Here is an 18910-nt window from a genome sequence, read left to right as displayed (position 1 = left end):
ATCGGGAAAATCCCACGACTGCACCCGTACCGATGACTAAACGGAGGAACCCCATCATAGGTAGGACGAGCTGCATCACATCACACCGGCGAGCCTGTCAATTGGCCTGAGGTTTCAGATCTACCTGCCTGCCTACCTACATCAGCCCAGGATAAGCGCCCCCCCTCCTTGAACTTATTTGCAGATGGAGGGCTGGTGTTCCCTTTGAAGGAATAAACTCTACGCGGTTACATTGACCGTCTAACCAACCATTGCCTCGCGTGGTTGCACCATTAGACCTCAACCATGTGAGAGGTCGTGATGTAGAGCCTAGAGTTCCTGTGGAGATGTACAGTCTCGATTGATCATTCTAAAACATGAAGCTATCCCACGCTGTCGCGGTCTCGGCGCAAAGTATCACATCGCGATCCTGACTCCGTGAACCAAACGACTCGCCCGCTCATTCGGCTCCATTCAGGCCTACTACATTCGTTACAGCGTACCGGCCAGTAATGCCATACCAGACCTACTTAGCTGTTGCTCGATGCGCGGGCTGCGAGAAAGAACTTTTTCTCCCTGACGCAACATGACTGTGTCATATCACTTACACACTCACCCTCTCTCTCTTTCTCTTCCACCACTTATTTTCCCCTGTCCCGCACTTAACGACCCTGCCGTCGATCGTGGCCCATCTGTGTCTTCCCTGCACAATGGTGGATCCTTCCCGCGGCCCCAACTCTGTTTTCTCTCTCTAAATTCCAGATCCTTCTCGACCTCATGATCAGAGAGTACGTGATCAGACCACATGAGAGACGAACCTTCCCCATCCCAACCCGTCGCTCCCGAGAAATCCCAGACGAACACCTCCGATGCCGTAATAAGTTGATTTCGACCATTAGTAACAGTCTACTATATGGAATAAACCACAAGTGGAAGCTCTCACACATACCCTCAATCTTATTCCCATCACCGAGTAGCCCCCCCCTCCCCCCCAGTCGGGAGGTCAGGTCAAACTGGGCTGAGTGGTGGAAATGGTTAAACAGGTCAACAATCAATCAACGCCAACAGCCTACTCGACGAAAGGCTTACGAAGTTCCCGAGTTCGATTCCTAGCAAGTTCACCAAGAGATGTAAGCCCCAACCGGGGGTGAATACAATTTTAATTTTTTTTTTGTAATTCAAGCAGACATTTGTTTAAACTTGTCAGTAATACAGAATAAGTAAGGACGAACGTCACCCTTTGACGCCTGGTGAGGTACACAAGGTTTAAATGGAAGTGATAGACGAGTCCATAATGTATCACAACTTCAAGACATATACATATCTTCACACAAATCGACTCTCAGCATTGAATTATTTGAACGTCTTGATTGTCAACGCTGACACATGCCTTTCCATCATTCATCATGTACTCTTTCATCGTGTACAGTAACGCTACCTTAAACTCCATGTACATCTATATCGTACATGCATGCGAACCCAGCCAATCCAAGATAATTGTCTCGACGATGCATCCGCTCCTTACCACAACCCCAGGATCAATGTGCTCTCACACACCTCTCCGTCTATTGACCCAAAGTCCGCTACCGTTGCCCCATCGACCTCTGTTGACGCTCATGCATAACCAGTAATCGGAGCAAGATCTGATGTTCCCAGCGAGACCCCTTATCATACTAGTATGTGCCAGGCTGCTTCATCTGCCACACTGCACTCTTGGCCCGTTCTCGCACGTCTAATTCGCTGTCGTCTTCTAATCCCTCAAGTTTGGTGAGAAAGCCCAACTTCTTAAGCTCGTACGCCCTTTGGGCGCATCCCCGTGCATCGTTGTCGTCGTCCTGCCATGTGAGGTTGCTGATCAAGTGACAAAGGGCAACCCGGACTTCTTTGTCCTTGCTATTGAAGTGATTCGCCAACAGCTTGAGCAAGTCTGTTTGTGCAACAACCAGTTGTCGATGGCCCGGAGTGCTCGCCGCCATGTGAACGAGGATGAACACAACGGCCTCGATGATCTTGGCCTGAGGGTAGAGGACTCGGGCCTCTCGTCCTGAACCCGTGGACCGTCTTGACGTTGGATGAAGTACCTTGGCCTGGAGCTTCCTGGCTAGGATATCAAAAAATCTTTCCTGCCCCAACTGGTTGAAAAGGTACTCAATCATCTCCGTAGTATCGCTTGACGAATCAGGTTGCGGTCCAGATGCACCTGCCCCAATCAAATTCCTTATGAAGTCGAGGCCCTGCTCCTGAATGGCGAGGTCGTCGTTACGGGCTTTCCGCAAAGGGTTGATTTCGGCCTCGCGAAGAGCTGCCAATTTTGCCTCGGTTTGACGTAACTTGGCCGATCGTTTGCCGTCTGCGTCCTGTGAATCTAACCACGACTTGGACAGCGGATCAGCCTGATCCATCTCGACATCGCCATCCAAATCGTCTCCAGTGTCAACTGCATTCTGCTTATCCAGCTTAGACCTAGCAAGGAACAGAGCATCATCTTCCGTATCGTCACAAATCAGCTGCACAAGCCATCCAGACTCAAGCTCTTCCAGACATTGTCTCTTGGTGTCGGTGTCAACTGCATGTACGAAATGCTTCAATGCCCAGAGAGCGTTGAGACGCAGTGCTGCATTGAGAGAATGCGCATGCTCACACAGTATCTTCATCACACCCCGGTCGGCCAGGAGCTGAAATGGTTAGCATAGTTCACGTTGTTGGAGGCGATTTAGGGATTGCACTCACCTCCCTCATGGGGCTGACTTCGGTGACCAAATTGCAAATCGCAGCAGTGGCAGCAACTTGAACATCCACGTCCGGGTGCCTGAGGAACCGGAATAGGGGCACGGCCACAGCATAGTCGACCAGAGACGTCCTGAGAATACTCACCGACCGTGACAGCATTCTCACAGCGTGGCAGCCCGCGATCAAGACCGACAGCGGGTTACTGCCGTACCCAGAATTGTGGTCAGACGCGGATCCGTCACGGATTGGCCCATCTGGTTCATTTGGTTTGCTGCGATCCTTGGGATTCGACGGCTTGCCGGGCGTGGGCGATAATGACTGCACAATGTGAGCAACGACGTCCTCCACGACGAAAGCCTTACGATATTCGTCTTTGCCGGCCGCCAGAGCCCCTATAGCCTTGAGTGCACTTTCTCGCATCCGCACCCTGTGAGCCAGGAGTGGCGGTTGTCCTTCTGATCCCAGAGCGCGAGAAGGAGGGGTGCTCTCGGTCTCCATCGCAGTGTCGGCGTGTGGTGACCATACCTTAGCGTAAGCCGATGGTGGGATTGGCTCATATGCGTCTTTGAGGAGCTTGCTGAAACATTTGACGGCACCGCAGTCAAAAGCAGCCTTTTGAAGCGGCTCGCTATCTGTGATTATTCGGGCAAGGATGGCTGGCGTACGCTCCAGTATCGTCCATTTGAGCGCCGCATCTGCATCAACCAGGGGAGACTTCACTACTGGCGGCGCTGCCTGAAGCTGTTCGAGCATCTCCATAAGGACAGGAACAACCAGAAGGCAGAGGCTGGTCTCCCTCAGATACTTGCTGCCAAACCCAGACCTGAAAAGTGAAGTGAGGAGATTAGCAGCCATCAGCCGATCCAGACCTTGTCGCGATCTGACCAAGAGTATCAGCCACGGTATCAGAGGAGTCTCCTGTTCTTCTTCCGGCTCTGTCTCGTTTCCGAATAGCTCGAACCGGGAAGTCTCCCAAACGGAAGCCGTAGAGCTGTACTTGCTTGCGGCTGAGCGAGCCCGCTCCCGCGCCTCGGACGAACCCAGAGCAGGAAAGTGCGACTGCTGCGAACCAGGGATCCGGCCTTGATGTATAGGGATTGCTGGTAGTAGATAGTCTAGAGCGCTGAGGTTCTGCTGGCGTGCGTATCCGAGACCGCTAACCTCTAGGGAGTTCCAAGGTGCTCGGACTTCCTTTGACGGGTTGAATTTCAGAGCAGGGAAGATGGCCATGATAGCCGGCGAGCATAACAACATGCAGGCCCTGAAGCGAGAGTCCGAGATGATGACAGCCAATGCCTCCAAGATCGAAGCCAAGTTGGAGCTGGACGGCGCTGGTTCCGGAATGAAGTCCGACATCCGATCCACCCGACCGAACACTTCGGCATAGGGAACAACATGTCCTTCAGCAACTGCAATGCTTGCCAACCGAGTTGCGAGAGAGTCAATGACTCCTTGGTTTGCCATGGCCAATTGGTGTTTCTCATCTCGACACAAATGGCTTATAATGCTTGCCACTAACGGTACCTGAATTTGTTGCTCGGACACAGTTGCGGTGCTAGAAACTATGCTATTGAAAGAATCGATATGTTCGGATGCGAAGATGGCCTCGGCTAACGCTTGCATGTCTATCGGCGAACTCGTAGTTGACAAAGTGGAAGCTTCGATGATGTTGAGGAGGACGCGTAGTGCCGTGGTGACCAGCAGAGGAGCGTTTGTAGTTGGACACACGTTATCCAATACAGCTGGCAGCGCGCTCGCAGCTAGGAGCGGCTCGACGAAAGCAGTGCCTCCTGGAGATGCCCAAGTTAGATTCAGAAGTGAATAAAAAGCTGGAGAAAGTGAGTCCTACCATTGGCAAAGCTCGCCAACAATTGTAAAGCCTGAAGCCTCACTGTTTCTTCCTCGTTCAACCACCGAGAGTTGGAGCTCGGGCGGGTATCTTTGCCGTTGACCTTGGCCGGCGACCGGGAAGCATTGAGTATCTTGACAATGGGTTCCAATGCGCCTAGCTCAGCCCACATCTCCTTCTTCTGTGCGTGCCCGACAACATCGTTCTTGAGAGCCCGCAGCGCGCTCGTCTGTTCGGTATAGCTCCTTGCGCTCTGGAGCTGCGAAAGGATTGGTGGATTCGACGTGCGTGTCATGATGAAAGTCGGCTCAGTTCGTTGAGGAGCTCGGCTATGTGTTGTCGTTGTCGACCAGCGCGTCGTGTACTTGCGAGGACAGAGTGGTGCTGCTGCGGCGACGGAGGTTGCGTCAGAGCCCTAGGTCCCTACGAACCGGTCGACGGTCAGGCAAACGTGGGTCGAGCTATGCGGAAAGTCGGAAGGAGAATAGATTCTTCTCTAATTCATGTATCGATAATTAGTTGCTGTACGCTGTGGATGAGTTGCAAAGTTGTCGAGAGCTTGGCTTAGAAAATCGGATGTCCATGGACAGAAGACCAGGATGTCGTTCACAGGATAGGATGCAGTTGATCACCTCAAGACAGGGCCGACTGTCTGGGAGACTGGGTGATTATCGGGCGTTGGCACTGGGGTATGGCACGTGCATTTCTCTTATCGCTACCAGCCGTTTTCAGGATTCTCACATGCTAGCTGAAGCTTGGATCACCCTGAAGCGTCAGTGCGGAAGCCTGTGCTGTGCTGGTGATTGCCCGTGTTCCCGCGATTCTTTAGCGATGAACGGTCCTGTTGTCTTCATGGTGAATACTGAAGGAGGTTTCATTTTTGATTCACCCAGTCGGAAACAACAAGCAAGAGAATAAGATGATTGTTTCAAACATCAATGGTTCTTCCATTCGAAGGTATTTGTTCCAACGTATTTTGTGAGTAGTGAAAAAAAAGATGAGATACCGAAGGACGGATAGGGAGTTGGAAACCTTGACCATCCCCCGCAGCATGGCTGGTTGTAACACGGCTTAGTTGTCTCCTTCTACCCTGTCGATACCCCACATGGTGTGGCTTACACATGGTAAACTTCCCGAAGCAGAAGCGCTTGCCACCTGGATGAAGTTGATCTGATCTGGGAGCATCCAGCTCCTACCATCACGGAGGAAAAACATGAGACTGACAAACTCTTCTCTGGGGATTCCGTCGATGAGTCTAGAGATTCATTCAATGAGACATCTCTCTGTGATTTAAGGGTCGAATTGGCGGTTATGAATGATTCCCGCATCAAATAGAGGCCCCAATTGTGCGAACCTAGATATGTCTAGAGTTGAGTGATGAGGTGATATGGCAAACTTTTTTTTTTTACCATTCTTGGGAGTGGGCAGTAACAGGCCGGCAAAGATCCAGTGAGCATCTATCTAGAGCTAGATGACTTTCCAACAACCTTGGACAACTGCAGCAAATCGGCAAAAGACCTTTGTCCATCGGCTGAAGACGATGATGTCCCGAGTCGGCTGTACTTTCAACCTGCATCAATATCGCTTTCTCAGCTATAAGTATAGACAAATACGTAGGGAAACCGTTGGGCATTCCTACGTTTGTACAACTGATTTCAAGCCCAACTTAAACCCGATTTAAGTGCTCAATTGGAAAGTGTTCAAAGGATAGGACGGATTTGCGACATGCTTTGGTATTTACCAATGTGGTTAAGCTATTCCTTGTGCTTTTTGACAGGCCGATGCTCATGTTTCTCGGGGCATAGGTAGGCCAACCTTAAGGGTGTCCAGGGGCCTTATATGGCCAAGGCCAGTCCCTTTGTTTGCAAAAGCCGAAGCTCTCCGTGAAGCACTGGGACGTTCCTCCGTAATACACAGCACGCCGACGACATTAGTTAGGATACGCACTGCACGGTTTACAATACCGAACAACTACAGATGAATCGATTGAAGCGTGAGACAGGGGCGATCTGACCAAGATAGCGGCTCGATCGTGAGATGAGGGGTACCAGGCGTGAGAGAATAAATGACATCTGACGAGTGGACAACTTGTAACGGAAATTTCAACCGCGAGGGGGTACAAATACACGATAAGAAGTAATAAAACCCGCAGTCTGTGGCAGCTGACCGCAAGCCGTAACGGCGGACGGTCCCGCACGGCGAAGCAACTTCCTACATGGTACTCAAGATGATAAAGGCCCGGAGAGGTTGTCGCGGAGCATGCTGGATCCCTTGGTGGAACACGTCGGCGCCATAATTCCATTCTCCGCGCTCCGAACCTAAGCGTGTGCTTGATCCAAGGTCCACTGGTTCCTCCGTAAATGATAATCTGAACCCGCATATCTATCCGTCGAAAAATTTGAGCCGCCTAGGCTCGACGGCGCCTCCGGCCCCAGGCTACGAACCGTAACCGGCCAGGTCCCTGTTGGCATTATTGTGGGAGGCCCGTGGCGGCCCTGAGTAGCCGTAGAAGGGTTGCAGCGCCGGGGCCAGAGCAGCGTTAGTGGCATGGCTCGGTGTCCCGAAGCAGAAGAGCGGCCCACCTTTGACATTGAATCAGCGACGGGAGGGCCTCAAGATGAGGTGGACGAGATGGCGCAATGAGCGGCTTCCAGGGCACGCAGGGCACGCAGGGCCAGGAGAAAAGCTCTGCAAGGCCATGTGCTCTGCGAGTATGTCATGACTGCCCGGAAACACGTTCAAGCCCATCCCCTGGCGTTGCGGTCTGTCTGGAGCCGAAGCTGGGGTACTCTATCATGTAGAACTAACTGTAAGGTACTATGTAAATGTACCTTACCTTGCGGATACGCAGTTATACCGTACAATGAAAGGTACAGAACATGGGCGAGAAGTGCAATGAGACTGAGAGAAATCAGTGACAATCAGAAAAGCACGTTTTCGCCCACGTACAGATGTCAAGACTCTTCCCCACTAACCCACAGCAGACGACTGGCTCACCGGCGCAAGCGTGGTTTGCTTGGCTTGGTGCCGAGACCGCAGAAAATCAGATTCGCGCCCCTCCACGTCCCAAGTCCTTGGCACCTCATTGGCAGCCCAGGCCATCCCACTGGTTGGCGACTGGGTATATTGGTACGTAACTAAGGTACTTGTCTACTTTATTCTGGGCAGTCAGGACGGAAGGTGCGATTGCCTGGGGGCTCTTGCCTCGCGCATTGGATGCCTTCATCAACCGTCCACTCTTTTTTTCCCTCTCTCGTGACCGTCTTCCTGTTCACTCGCTTCTATTGCTGATGTTGATATGGGCTGGTACGGAGTACTGCTACCTCACTGGAACTGGTGCCGACCTGCCGTCTAGACGACTCCTGCCAGCAGCCGCCGTATCAAAGGGGGTGACTTGCCAATATCGGACAGCTGTAGCGCCAATCCACCTCAGTTCCCCCCTCCCCAGCCTGGCCATCCTCATCGCCTAATACCTTATCCCACGCGCACCACCACCATACGGCGTCGGCAAACCGAGCCCCTCCACTCCTCATCCCGGTTTTTTCGACCGTGTGTGGCCTATCTGATTTTGGGGTCTGGCAATCTGCAAATCTGAACCTACCCTATCGACCGCCGAACCGCTACCGCCAACAACTACACCTCACACTTGGTATTACCTACCTAACTTACCTTAGGAACGCCTACCTACCTTACACCACTCTCACCTCGCTCACCTTATCCCGCCACTTCAGCTCCAACTTCTGGCAATCACGTCCGATCCCCTCGTTCTGTTGTCCTCGAAATCCCACGATGCGCCCGGGACCATGTTGACAACATCTCCCATCGTCGCCAGCTCCGCCAATGCCTCGCCCAATAGCTTCCACTATGCCCCTACGCGATCCTCCCCGCACTCATCTCCTGCCCGGCTTTCGGCCCCTTTGCCGCGGCGGCACTCTGCATCAAGGTCTTCTCCGTCCGCAGCCTCAATGACCTCACCTTCCTCCCAACCACGCCCACGACAATATGTAGCCGTCGACGCCGGCACCCAATATTCTCCCATGGAGTCTTCCACCCAAAAGGCACAAGATGCCACCGCCCCACGCACTCCTACTACCGTCCCTGCGACGCCTGTCGAGCCCCCGCCGACGCCGCGTCCTCAACCCATAGACCCATCCGCGCCGCAACCGCAACCAGAGCCCCATCAGCGATCCCAAACAGAGATACAGTCACAACCGCAGCCCGTCGTGGCACCCGTCGTTCGCGAGGCGTCGACTACCACCGCGTCGCCCGGAAAACGTCGAAACTCTCAAGATCCTGCCGTCGCGCAAGCGCGGGCGAGCGCATCGGCAGCGGGCGAGTCGTCGAGCAGCGCGGCTAAGCGCCCAAAGCCCACGGCTGGCCCGCCGAAAATCTTGCCTCAGCGATATGAGCTGTGCAGCACCGAGGACATGGTTGTACTCATATCCCACATGCTCTCAGAGTTGATAGAGACCAACGATGCTCTGGCTCTTCGTTCCGGAAGCCTGACTCGCTTCCACTCGAGGTGAGTAAAAGCCTTTCCCAGCTGTCGCCCCTGATGTGGCAGCGCTCACTAATCCGTATTTAGAACTGCACCGAGCATCTCCGTACTGGAATACCTGAATAGATTGGCAAAGCATGCGACCCTAACCCCGCCCCTGCTGCTATCTATGGTCTACTACATTGACCGTCTCTGCGCATTATACCCAGAGTTCACCATCAATACGCTGACTGTCCATCGCTTTCTGATCACGGCTGCCACTGTGGCGGCCAAGGGCCTATCGGATCTGTTTTGGAACAATACAACATATGCACGAGTTGGAGGCGTTAGAGTCGCCGAGCTCAAGCTGCTGGAGCTTGAATTTCTATACAGGGTAGACTGGAAGATCGTCCCGAACCCAGAAGTCCTTGTGGCTTACTACCGCGGCCTCGTTGAGCGCTGCCCAGGATATGCGTTGCAAGAGGAAGAAGCAGAAGCGATTGACGAAGATGAAGATTCTGACGAAGTCGAAGATGATGGATCGACAGAGATTTCAGACGGAGTTGCTGACGACAGCGGAGACTCGCCGGACGAAGAGAGCCCGGCTAAGTCGCCACATGGGGATGAAGCAGGGCCATCGCAACCCTCATAACGGCCACCAAGAGAGTTTCAGGGGTAAATCTTTGTTTGTCGATTCCATATTGTTAAAAAAGGGCGGGCATCACTGCTGCCAGAGAGGCATGGCAAAGCGGCGTTTGGAAAGGTGGGATGTTTTGAATGGTTATGAGTGATAGCGGTAATGAATACCACACTGTTCTGAATGATTCTATAACCATGTGCGATTTGAATTCGATGACATGACACCTTTGAATGCGTTAAAGAACGCCTGATTTCTTTCCCAGCAGAAGCTTCCAGAGAGACTAGGTTAGTGATTATTTGGGGGCAGATTGAGTGAGTCCGGGGTACAGGTGTTCGTTCAGCCGACTTTACCCCGGGCGACCTTCAACCCAGCAGAGCTCCATAGAACTTCCCCCTCCAGCATCCCACCCCCATCTGACAATTGCTCGCCGCGATTGCACCTTAACACACCTCACCCAGCGCCATTCTCCCCAGGCACACCTTTCAGAAGGGGTCCTACACATACACGACGGAGAAATCAAATAACAAAAATGCGCGCGACATCAATCCTGTCGGCGCTCTTCGCAGCGACCCTCGCCGCCGCCGAAACCCGCCTCGCAAAGGTCTACATCGAACCCGTCTCCCTCGCTACCAACCAGAAGCCGACCCTCCTCGCCGAGGTCGAGTACGATACGAAACGCCCAACCGAGGCGAGCGTGACCTCCTTTGAGGCCCCCGAGCTCGCCGACTACCCAGCCGCGACGAAGCTCGTCCGCGTCGGCGTCTACGATGCCGCCACGGCGCAGTGGACCTCGAGCGTGTCGGTCGCCTCGACGGAGAACTTTGCCAAGGGGTACCAGCCCAACATTGTGCTGAGCGTCGACGGCGCCTCGGGCGAGGTCGTGGGTGCGGGTGTGAAGGGCGTGAGGGTCGACGCGGGCGCGACGAGGGATTTTGGACCGCAGGCTGTTGTGAGGGTCGCGGGGCAGGGCAAGACGCCCGAGTTGAACAAGCCTGTCGTACTGAGTCCCGAGGGACGCAAGGTCGTTCAGGAGGAGAAGCCGTTTTGGCAAAAGTATGTTGCCTTTGCTTCCTTCCGTCCCCTTGGGCTGTGTGTAAGCTTGCTAACGTTGACTTTGCAGGTACTGGTGGTTGATTGCGATTGTCGTCTTGATGACTGTCACTGGTGGAGGAGATGGAAAATAGACGAAGACCACGACGATGAAGATATACTAATAGACTTTTTCACGTTCATCCGCGAAGTGCCTTGCTCATTTGATGGCATCGTGTCGGTGCCCATATCCTGCTTCCCCTGTATGAGTGGAAGTGCCTAGTCTCAACTGTCTCAACTGGCCTTTGAAAGTTCCGAGACGATGTCTATTGTTCTCAACGTTCCTAACCTAGAGGAATGTCTCACTTACCACAGGATCGAGGCAACGTCATAAGATATCTACAGCAACCAACCGCATGGCAAAGATCCGATACTGATTTGGGAGCCATGACATACTGAGATGCTTCTCTTCACAAGACTCGCACCATGTTTTGACACTTATGAGGGCTAGCTAGCTGGATGATTTTTGAAGATAAGAAGACTCCGATTTGGGTTCGGAATACAACAAGCTGTTATCCCAAGCCTCAGAGCCTCGTATTTTTCCATATTGAACTGGAAGCTTCAGATGAGAGAGCTCACGGCGTAAGCACCTGGCAGGTTTGACATGGCACGTGCGCGGCAGGCGATTCAGCTCTAGCCCAATCTGAGGCTAGCGCTCGTTGCTCAGAGACGCAGCGTGGGAGCCTGGGAGCCTGTCGCCTGCACACCACACAAGCCTTGCGCGGAGGGCACTCCTTCCTCGCAGGCACTGCAGTCTTAAAAGCTGGGACCAGGACCAGGGGGAAGGTACAATCGAACCGATAAATCCATCGATTTGCCTGCGCAAAGCTTCACCTCCACTTTCCTTTCCCACCTACCTTCCCTTCGTACAACCCACCCCCCAACCTTTCCCAATCCAATCACAACTTTTTGCGACAGCAACTTCTTGTTTTTCTTCACTCTCTCCCTTTGCGCAAAGACTCGACAGTACCACGCAACATCCACGAAACAGACACAATGGCTGCCGAGAACGAGAACGTCGCTGCTGGCCTCGCCGAGGAGACCAAGGGCAAGGGCAAGGCTGTCGCCGCCGAGGAGCCCGTCGAGAAGAGCGACGCCATGGACGAGGACGAGGACTCCAGTGATGAGGAGGAGGCCCCCGAGGCCGCTGAGGCTGGTAAGAACGAACCTCCGCGGTTGCTACAAATCTACCGCGCACCTGCGATTTCCTGTGACTAACACGCCTGCGAATTGCAGTCGACGAGGAGGACGGCATGGAGGAGATTGACCTGAACAACATTGTCGAGGGTGGTCGCCGCACCCGTGGCCGTGTCATCGATTTCGCCAAGGCTGCCGAGGAGAACCCCGCCGAGGAGGATGATGACGAGGACGACGATGACTTCGCGGCCGACGAGTCCAAGATGGATGAGGACTAAGGAGCGAGTCCATTCTCCTCCTTTTTCTTTCGACCTTCGCACAGCCCCCCTTGGCCTGCCTACCTTTAACATGGTGGCGGCTGCGGGCGGCAGCTATGGTTCCTCACCTCTCATGACGGTTATTGGGAAACGGCACGACACACTCACGACAGAAAACGGAATGCAAAGAAGGGGCGGTGGATGGTTTACACAAAAGTTATAAGAGGGCTTCGATAATCATTTGCATGCCCCTTGCGTCGATGAAAAGACTTGGTGGGTTTGGACATTGGCGGCTGAGAGTTCGGTTGATATTGCAGCTTTTCCCCCGGCGGCGGCAGCGGCGACGTTCGTTGATCTGCTGTTGCTCTGCCCACCCTGCCTGATCTTGGTTCGGCGGGATGGCTGTCTATTTTATCAGGCCGTTTCAGCGCGCGGTGTCGCTACCTTTACTACGAGTGCCATGGAAATGAAGATTATGCGACAATGAGCGGTCCCAAATACTTGTGCATGTTTAGCACCTATGGAGTGAATGATGTTGTGGGCGTGGCATAGGTTCATGCGACGCCCGTGTTTTTATTTCGCAACAAAATTCTTGTTAGTTCGGGAAGAGCTCATCCACCTGCCAGCTCGATCGTGGATCAGTGCTTGAAGCAGAGCTACTTTAGTACCCGACATTGAAGCAACGTGCACTTTCTTGACAAGTTGCGTGCATAGTACAGGTGCAGTTAATGTAAACAAAACATTTTCAGGGACCTGTCACACTCTCCTCTGGTAAACAATCAGATGTTAGACGAGTTTCTTGAGCGCAAGTTCTCGGCTGGTAGCTGGGACCCAGATTGAAGGTGATTACTTGAGGTGAGTACCTGCTTGCCTGGGCGTCCAAGAGGCTCATACCTCAGGTAAGTTAGGTAGGCAGGTACCTGCTGTAGGCCCGTCCATTCCCTCCGCTGTCAACAGCCGAGGGGAGCCTTCCAGTCGGAGCCGGACCCAGGAAAGGACACCCGCTTTCATACTGTACCTTATAGGGGATCTCCTTGTGTCCTCTGATGCCTTGGTCGGGGCTTTTAAGATTCTTCTCCGTTTTCGATTGGATAGCGGGACGACACGTACCCAAATGACTGTTAGCGGGACGGGCTGTTGGGGAAACTATGGGATTTGTCGGAGTTGCAAAGTAATAGTAGACGTGGACAGGAAACCGAGGGACGTGTCTTCCCCTCTCTTGCCGTTCATTGTAAAGAAAAGTACTTTACGCGAACTTTCACCGTGTCAGGCGCTTCTTATTTCCCCTTTCCCACACATGAGCCCCAGCAAGTTCGCCTCGCTGCTTTGACTAACTATAACCCACTGCAGACGTCAAAAGTCAAAAAAGGAGGGAGTTTGAGCGCGCTAAAAGGGAAAATATAGAGATCGCCCAGCCGAGATTCGACACATACCTACGAACACCCTGCCCGCATAGCATAGACCCCTGCTACTAGCACACCTTACCAACCTAACCGGACCGACATTGAATGACAACACAACCTCCAGGGGTTCTGAGAAGGGACAACAAGTATCTATCTTACGGAGTACAAGGACCAACCAAAAAAAAAGTTGCTTCTTGTTATCGGGATTGTTTAATTAGCATCAAAACACCTACACCCCTTTTCAACAAAACGACAACTCCTCGAGTATTCGAGACATATCATTGTTGCTGTCGCGGACGACGCCCGGTAACACACCCTTACCCAAATAACGATACTTTTTTCTTTGCTTCGAGGCAGCAGTTGTGCGCGCGCAACATAGGACGCGACGGTTAGGACACCATGGCTCAAAGGTGCGTACACTGGACTCAACAGAATACCCAACACACACGCAACGCATGCGGTTCGGAACGGCGGGGTGGGTAGTCACGGCTTGCGACGTTCTTGTGCTCCTAGGCGGTCCCCACGACCAGAGAGGAAGGCGAGGAGTTTCGTCTTGGGGACAACGAAGTGGCGATGACGACAGGCCACCCCTCGATCATGAACTCTCCACAAGACAGACGAACAGAACCGCCAGCGAGACCGTACCGACCGCCCGTCTTGCGCAACGACACATGGCATTCACATCTGGGGAAAGTCATCAACAGTGGGCTAACTCGTCACAACTCACAGATTCGGCGCTTCCTCGCTGCATCAGCGCGACTCCCGCAGCGCCCTCTTCGAAGGCTACACCGGCGGCGGCAGCGACAACGGCCGACGACCTGTCAGCGCCTCGCCATCTAGACTAGGCGGTGGATACGGATACGGGTACGCGGGCGGCAGCGCATCACCTGCGCCGCCCATGGGCGGTAGCCACCTCGGTGTTGACGCGAACCGGGGGTTCCGGCCTGCGACGCCGAATAAACGGTATGGAACCAGACCACCCTATCGCCCCCTTGAAAGTCCCGCTTGTGAGGTTCAGGGAGGTTGCATTCGCGATGGGACAACTGGAGAAGCGGAGGAGAAGCACTTCAAGCTTGGGACAACTTGCTGACGGATGTGACATATCAGCGGCCAGTACAGCGACGCCGTGCTCAACGAGCTCGAGAGCCAGAACGATGAACAGGTCGCGGGTATCATGGGCAAAGTCAAGATCTTGAAGAGCGTAAGTTCCGCCTCAACCGCATCTTCCACGGAACAAAACCCAGACACGAAAGAAGGAGACTAAAACCATGAGACACGCAGATGACGGTTGCCATTGGCGACGAGATCCGCGACTCCTCGGCTCTAGCAGAGAAGATGAACGACAGCTTCGACTCGACGCGCTTGCGCATCCGCGGGACCATGAACCGCATGCTCGTCATGGCGGAGAAGACGGGCGTCGGCTGGAAGGTCTGGCTCGGTTTCTTCGCGGCTGTGTGTTTCTTGTTCATGTACGTCTGGCTATTCTAAGAGCGTAGCCTGCATCGACGACTACGACTACGACATCGACGAGATCAAGGCGAAAGGCGATACGCACGGTTTATCCGTCATGTCGGGGAGACGAGCGTGGTTATGGATTGCCTCCTACAAGTTTGGGGCTATTCAAGCTCGGAGGGGTGAACGGCCGTCTGCTACGTGGGCTTTACCGAGGCTGTCGACATTAGTGAACCCTGCGAGCTCAAGAGACTGAGATCGAAGGACTGTTCATGTCAAACGTCCTAGACGTAGGAAACGAGGGAGCCAATCTCAACACAAAAGGACAAGACAGCAAAACTTAGCTGGAAAAGAGGGGTGAGGGGCAGGCTCCAATAGCCTTCCCGGAATGGTGCGGTGCGTTTGGTTGGGAAGCAAACCCATTATTCTTGCATGCTCGGCGTCGGAGGCGTTTTCTAAACGGTTCTATTTGCCTGGAATCATCTTCATTGCACGGGAGTGGGAGAGAGAGGGTCGAGAATCTCGTGGAGGGTCCGACAATTTTGGTTTCCTTTTCAAAGCATTGAGGACATGAGGAAAGAGATGAACGATCACGAAAAGGACATTCTGATACGAACCAAATAGGGACAGAATGGCAGAACGGCATGGTTCCTTTTCTGCTGTGGAGGTGCGATGTCTCTTACCATTCGAGAGGGGGAGAAGGGTGAGAAGAAGGCGCGATTTCCCTTTCACTTGTCAAGTATTGAGGACACAAATTAAAAGCTTTTGTAATGGCCGTGTATACATACACCTACCTCTTTTACATTTCTATAAACCTTCGACACCGAGTCTCTGGTGCTCACGCCTTTTTGCATTTCTGTCAAGATTTCAAATTGAACTTTTATTGTTGCCCCAACGCCTCAGACTGGTGTATGCATGCTGTGCTTCTATAAAGACTCGTGAAGGCGAGGACATGTTCACGTCTATCGGTGCATGCCTCCCGAAACAATGTATGGGGACCGGTGGGGGGTATCATAATTCCATCTTCCTCTGTCCTTCCCTTCCCATTCTTCACCACCCCCTTCAACGCCTATGAGCCCTCATGTTGGGACTACTATCCATCATACTACTCCCGTCCGCAGAAAGCAACCCGCTGAGATCCAGACTACTCCTCGGCATATGATGATGATGCCTTGCAGCACCAGCAGCGCTACCCCTCCCCCGGTCCCCAGTGGGACTCAACGGGGCCCTCAAAGGCGCAGCCCTCGGCGCAAAACTGATATCCCCTTCCTCATCATCGTCTTCTTCATCATCTTCCTCTCCGCCACTACTAATAACACTACTCGTCAACCCGCTCACCTCGGCCTCGGAGTCCGTATGCTCATATACCCCGCTCAGCCCCTCGGCCTCGGGAATCTCGTCATCCAGGTCGGCGTCCATATCGACGCCCATACCCAAGTCGTCGTCATCGACAACGCCCTCAGCGGCAAACCCGTCCTCGAGCAGGTCCTCCTCGTCGAGCATCTGGCCCTGGCCCGATGCCTCGAGCTCTTCTTCGGCGCCGTACATGTCGTCGCCGTCGACGTCGCCCCGCGCCAAGGCCTGTCTGAAGGCGTCGTCCGCCATGCGCATCCTCGCCGCGACGAGGCCATCTCGCCTCTCATACTCGTCCTCGTCCACGGCCGTTGCGTCGTCGTCATCTTCGTCGTCATCGTCTTCCTCCTCCTCAGTCTCCTCATCATCATTGTCATCAAGTGAAAGAGGCCGCCCCTCACTCGACGACAAATCATCCGCCATACTATCCTCCCCGCCATCAAACCCAAAACTCTCCTCCGCAGCATCCGGAATCTCATCATCCAGATCCCTCGCCTCCTCTTCTTGTTCGCCATCCTCCCCTTCCCCAAGCACCCCCAGCCCCCCATCATCATCCTGCCCGCCCGCCTCCGCCTCAGCGAGCTCCAGCGCGAGCTGCTCCCGCCTCATGGCCTCGGCGTGCTCCTCCTGCTCCCGCCGCTCCTCGCGGATCTGGTGCAGCGTCTTGGGCACGCCGGGCGGCTTCAGCCACGTGCTCCCGAAATTTTGCACGTGCAGCCTGCGGCGGTCCATTGTGTGCTCGTCGGCGCGGAGGCGTGCCAGCGCGGACCGCTCGATGAGGAGTTGGCCTGCGCGGCGGGAGGAGGAACTGTTTTGTTGCTGTTGTTGCTGTTGCTGCTGTTGCTGTTGTGCGGAGCCATGGTGGTTGTTGTGTTCGTGGGCTTCGAGGAGGGCGGCTTGGGTTATTGGGTTGCGGGAGGAGGTGTACCAGATCGAGTGCGACTGTTGACAATGAGGTTAGATAGCTGTCGCGATAGTTGCATGGAGGAGCGAGATGGATGCTTATGGAGATGTCAATAGAGGTAGAGGGAGCTTACGTCTCGTGGGGTGAGGTCTGGTAAGAGGCCAAACATTGTGACTCGCAAGGTGCCGTTAGGCAATGCTCTAGGTTTGCGGGTGTTTCAATGACTTGATGCGCGTAAAGGAATTGATGTCAGAGACAGCTGAATGGAAGCTGTTTCGTAGCTGTCGAGAGCTTTCGTCGCAAATGGCACAGGACCCCGCTGCAAGTTGCTTGTCGCGAGGTTGCAAAGAGTAAACAATTCGACAGTACGTACTTGCCGGGGGGTGTAAGGGTCTACCCCACATTGGCAGACGCGCCGCGTCTAGCGCGCTTAATCCCTGCGAAGAAGAAGTCACGATGCTTCATTGCGGGCGGCAGAAATGTGGTCGTCTGCCTCACAGATTCAACGACATGTCTTTAAGTGTGCCATACTTCAGCACAGTCACGATTGCTTCATCGCAAAGTGATGTGTGGGTGCCTGAGAGGCTGCCATTTCCATGCCCCTCCGTCAGGCTAACAGTAAAGCATCTGAAAAATAAAAATATGCTCAAACCCAATTGAGAGTCTCCGCCAGTTTGACCGAATGACTCTTCCCTCCGTCGGGACTTAGACCCAGTTCCCACCGCCAGAACTGCTGTACATACAGCGTGCCTCGCATCAATCTCAGACCGAACTCGTTGAACATGCGCTCCTTGGTTACTAGGTTTCATCCAAACTGCGTGGGCTCAGCCCTCAGGCGCCTGCGTCTCCTCGTTTCCAAGGGGGTTTACTGTTTTCGTTTGGTAAGAAAAAGCAGGGGTGTTGGATTCGTTCGTTTTCCATTTTTTTACATTCTCTGCGCTTCTGCGTCGACTCTCGTCTGCCATTGATTCGCATAGCGACGGGGTTATGAGGGACCAGCGCATTCGCCCCGCGCCGCTCTGATGTGTCTCGTCGGGAGAAGTCGGAACAGCGCTGACTTCGGAGTTGCTGGCATTGGCTGCGCAAGTGGAGGTTTCAAATGCCATATTTCCGCTTTGTGGGAATTCCTCGCGGCCGTGGGCTGACTCGAGTGGACTCTCTCTTCTGCCCGTTTATTTTTTCGCTTCTGTCCTAGACCTACTACCGAGCAACTAAGCAAGACACCCCCCTGCAAGTTGGTATGGATTGGGTCTGAGGGCGTGGCCGCCTCCGATATAGGTCCCAGAACGCCAGCCAGGGGTTACATCCGCCCGGCCCTAGTTAGGGTGAACGGCCGAGCCGACTTCGGGGGGCTTGGTTAGCGCTATGGGTAAATGGCAGATGCCATGTCGGACCCGTCACCTAGCTTCGCTTCGTGTCGTGACAAACTCCACAAGGACGTGAAAGAATGGATGCGTAGCAACCATTTCCAAAGCCAGACCAGATATTTATAATTCCTGTTGTTCAAGTTGCTGACCAGGAGCCCGCTAAACATGCTCCGAGTATGGGGCTTGATATGTCACTGACATGTGTAGCCGGACAATTGATTTGTGACTAGAATCACCGAGCTGTTCATTCGTCCCCGTGTTCTAGCCGACTGT

At 53.8% G+C, this 18910-nt stretch overlaps 6 protein-coding genes across 6 annotated transcripts; 4 read left to right on the top strand and 2 right to left on the bottom strand.

Annotated features, from left to right (window-relative positions):
• Window positions 1–1652: 1652 nt before the first annotated feature.
• CPAR01_16577 (armadillo repeat protein) lies at window positions 1653–4853 on the bottom strand (the record flags this gene model as incomplete). The annotated part of the gene is made up of 3 exons (XM_060500822.1): window positions 1653–2654; window positions 2710–4499; window positions 4559–4853. 3 exons carry the CDS (start codon window positions 4851–4853, stop codon window positions 1653–1655), a joined length of 3087 nt encoding a protein of 1028 aa, XP_060340531.1.
• A 3508-nt stretch (window positions 4854–8361) lies between these two features.
• CPAR01_16576 (cyclin) lies at window positions 8362–9687 on the top strand (the record flags this gene model as incomplete). The annotated part of the gene is made up of 2 exons (XM_060500821.1): window positions 8362–9080; window positions 9144–9687. The coding sequence occupies 2 exons, from the start codon at window positions 8362–8364 to the stop codon at window positions 9685–9687; spliced, it is 1263 nt and encodes a 420-aa protein (XP_060340530.1).
• Window positions 9688–10204: 517 nt separating this feature from the next.
• Window positions 10205–10859, top strand: CPAR01_16575 (uncharacterized protein; the record flags this gene model as incomplete). Its single annotated transcript, XM_060500820.1, has 2 exons — window positions 10205–10728; window positions 10796–10859. The coding sequence occupies 2 exons, from the start codon at window positions 10205–10207 to the stop codon at window positions 10857–10859; spliced, it is 588 nt and encodes a 195-aa protein (XP_060340529.1).
• A 901-nt stretch (window positions 10860–11760) lies between these two features.
• Window positions 11761–12179, top strand: CPAR01_16574 (histone chaperone domain CHZ; the record flags this gene model as incomplete). Its single annotated transcript, XM_060500819.1, has 2 exons — window positions 11761–11920; window positions 12001–12179. The coding sequence occupies 2 exons, from the start codon at window positions 11761–11763 to the stop codon at window positions 12177–12179; spliced, it is 339 nt and encodes a 112-aa protein (XP_060340528.1).
• A 1781-nt stretch (window positions 12180–13960) lies between these two features.
• CPAR01_16573 (SNARE domain-containing protein) lies at window positions 13961–15049 on the top strand (the record flags this gene model as incomplete). The annotated part of the gene is made up of 4 exons (XM_060500818.1): window positions 13961–13971; window positions 14291–14524; window positions 14669–14762; window positions 14843–15049. 4 exons carry the CDS (start codon window positions 13961–13963, stop codon window positions 15047–15049), a joined length of 546 nt encoding a protein of 181 aa, XP_060340527.1.
• Window positions 15050–16075: 1026 nt separating this feature from the next.
• CPAR01_16572 (uncharacterized protein) lies at window positions 16076–17439 on the bottom strand (the record flags this gene model as incomplete). The annotated part of the gene is made up of 2 exons (XM_060500817.1): window positions 16076–17308; window positions 17404–17439. 2 exons carry the CDS (start codon window positions 17437–17439, stop codon window positions 16076–16078), a joined length of 1269 nt encoding a protein of 422 aa, XP_060340526.1.
• Between the last annotated feature and the right edge of the window lie 1471 nt (window positions 17440–18910).

This window comes from Colletotrichum paranaense (assembly GCF_030867605.1).
Source record: "Colletotrichum paranaense strain IMI 384185 chromosome Unknown Scaffold_26.1, whole genome shotgun sequence".
Taxonomy (NCBI): Eukaryota; Fungi; Ascomycota; class Sordariomycetes; order Glomerellales; family Glomerellaceae; genus Colletotrichum; species Colletotrichum paranaense.
Note: the sequence above shows the minus strand (reverse complement) of the source record. Positions and strands in the feature narration are given on the sequence as shown.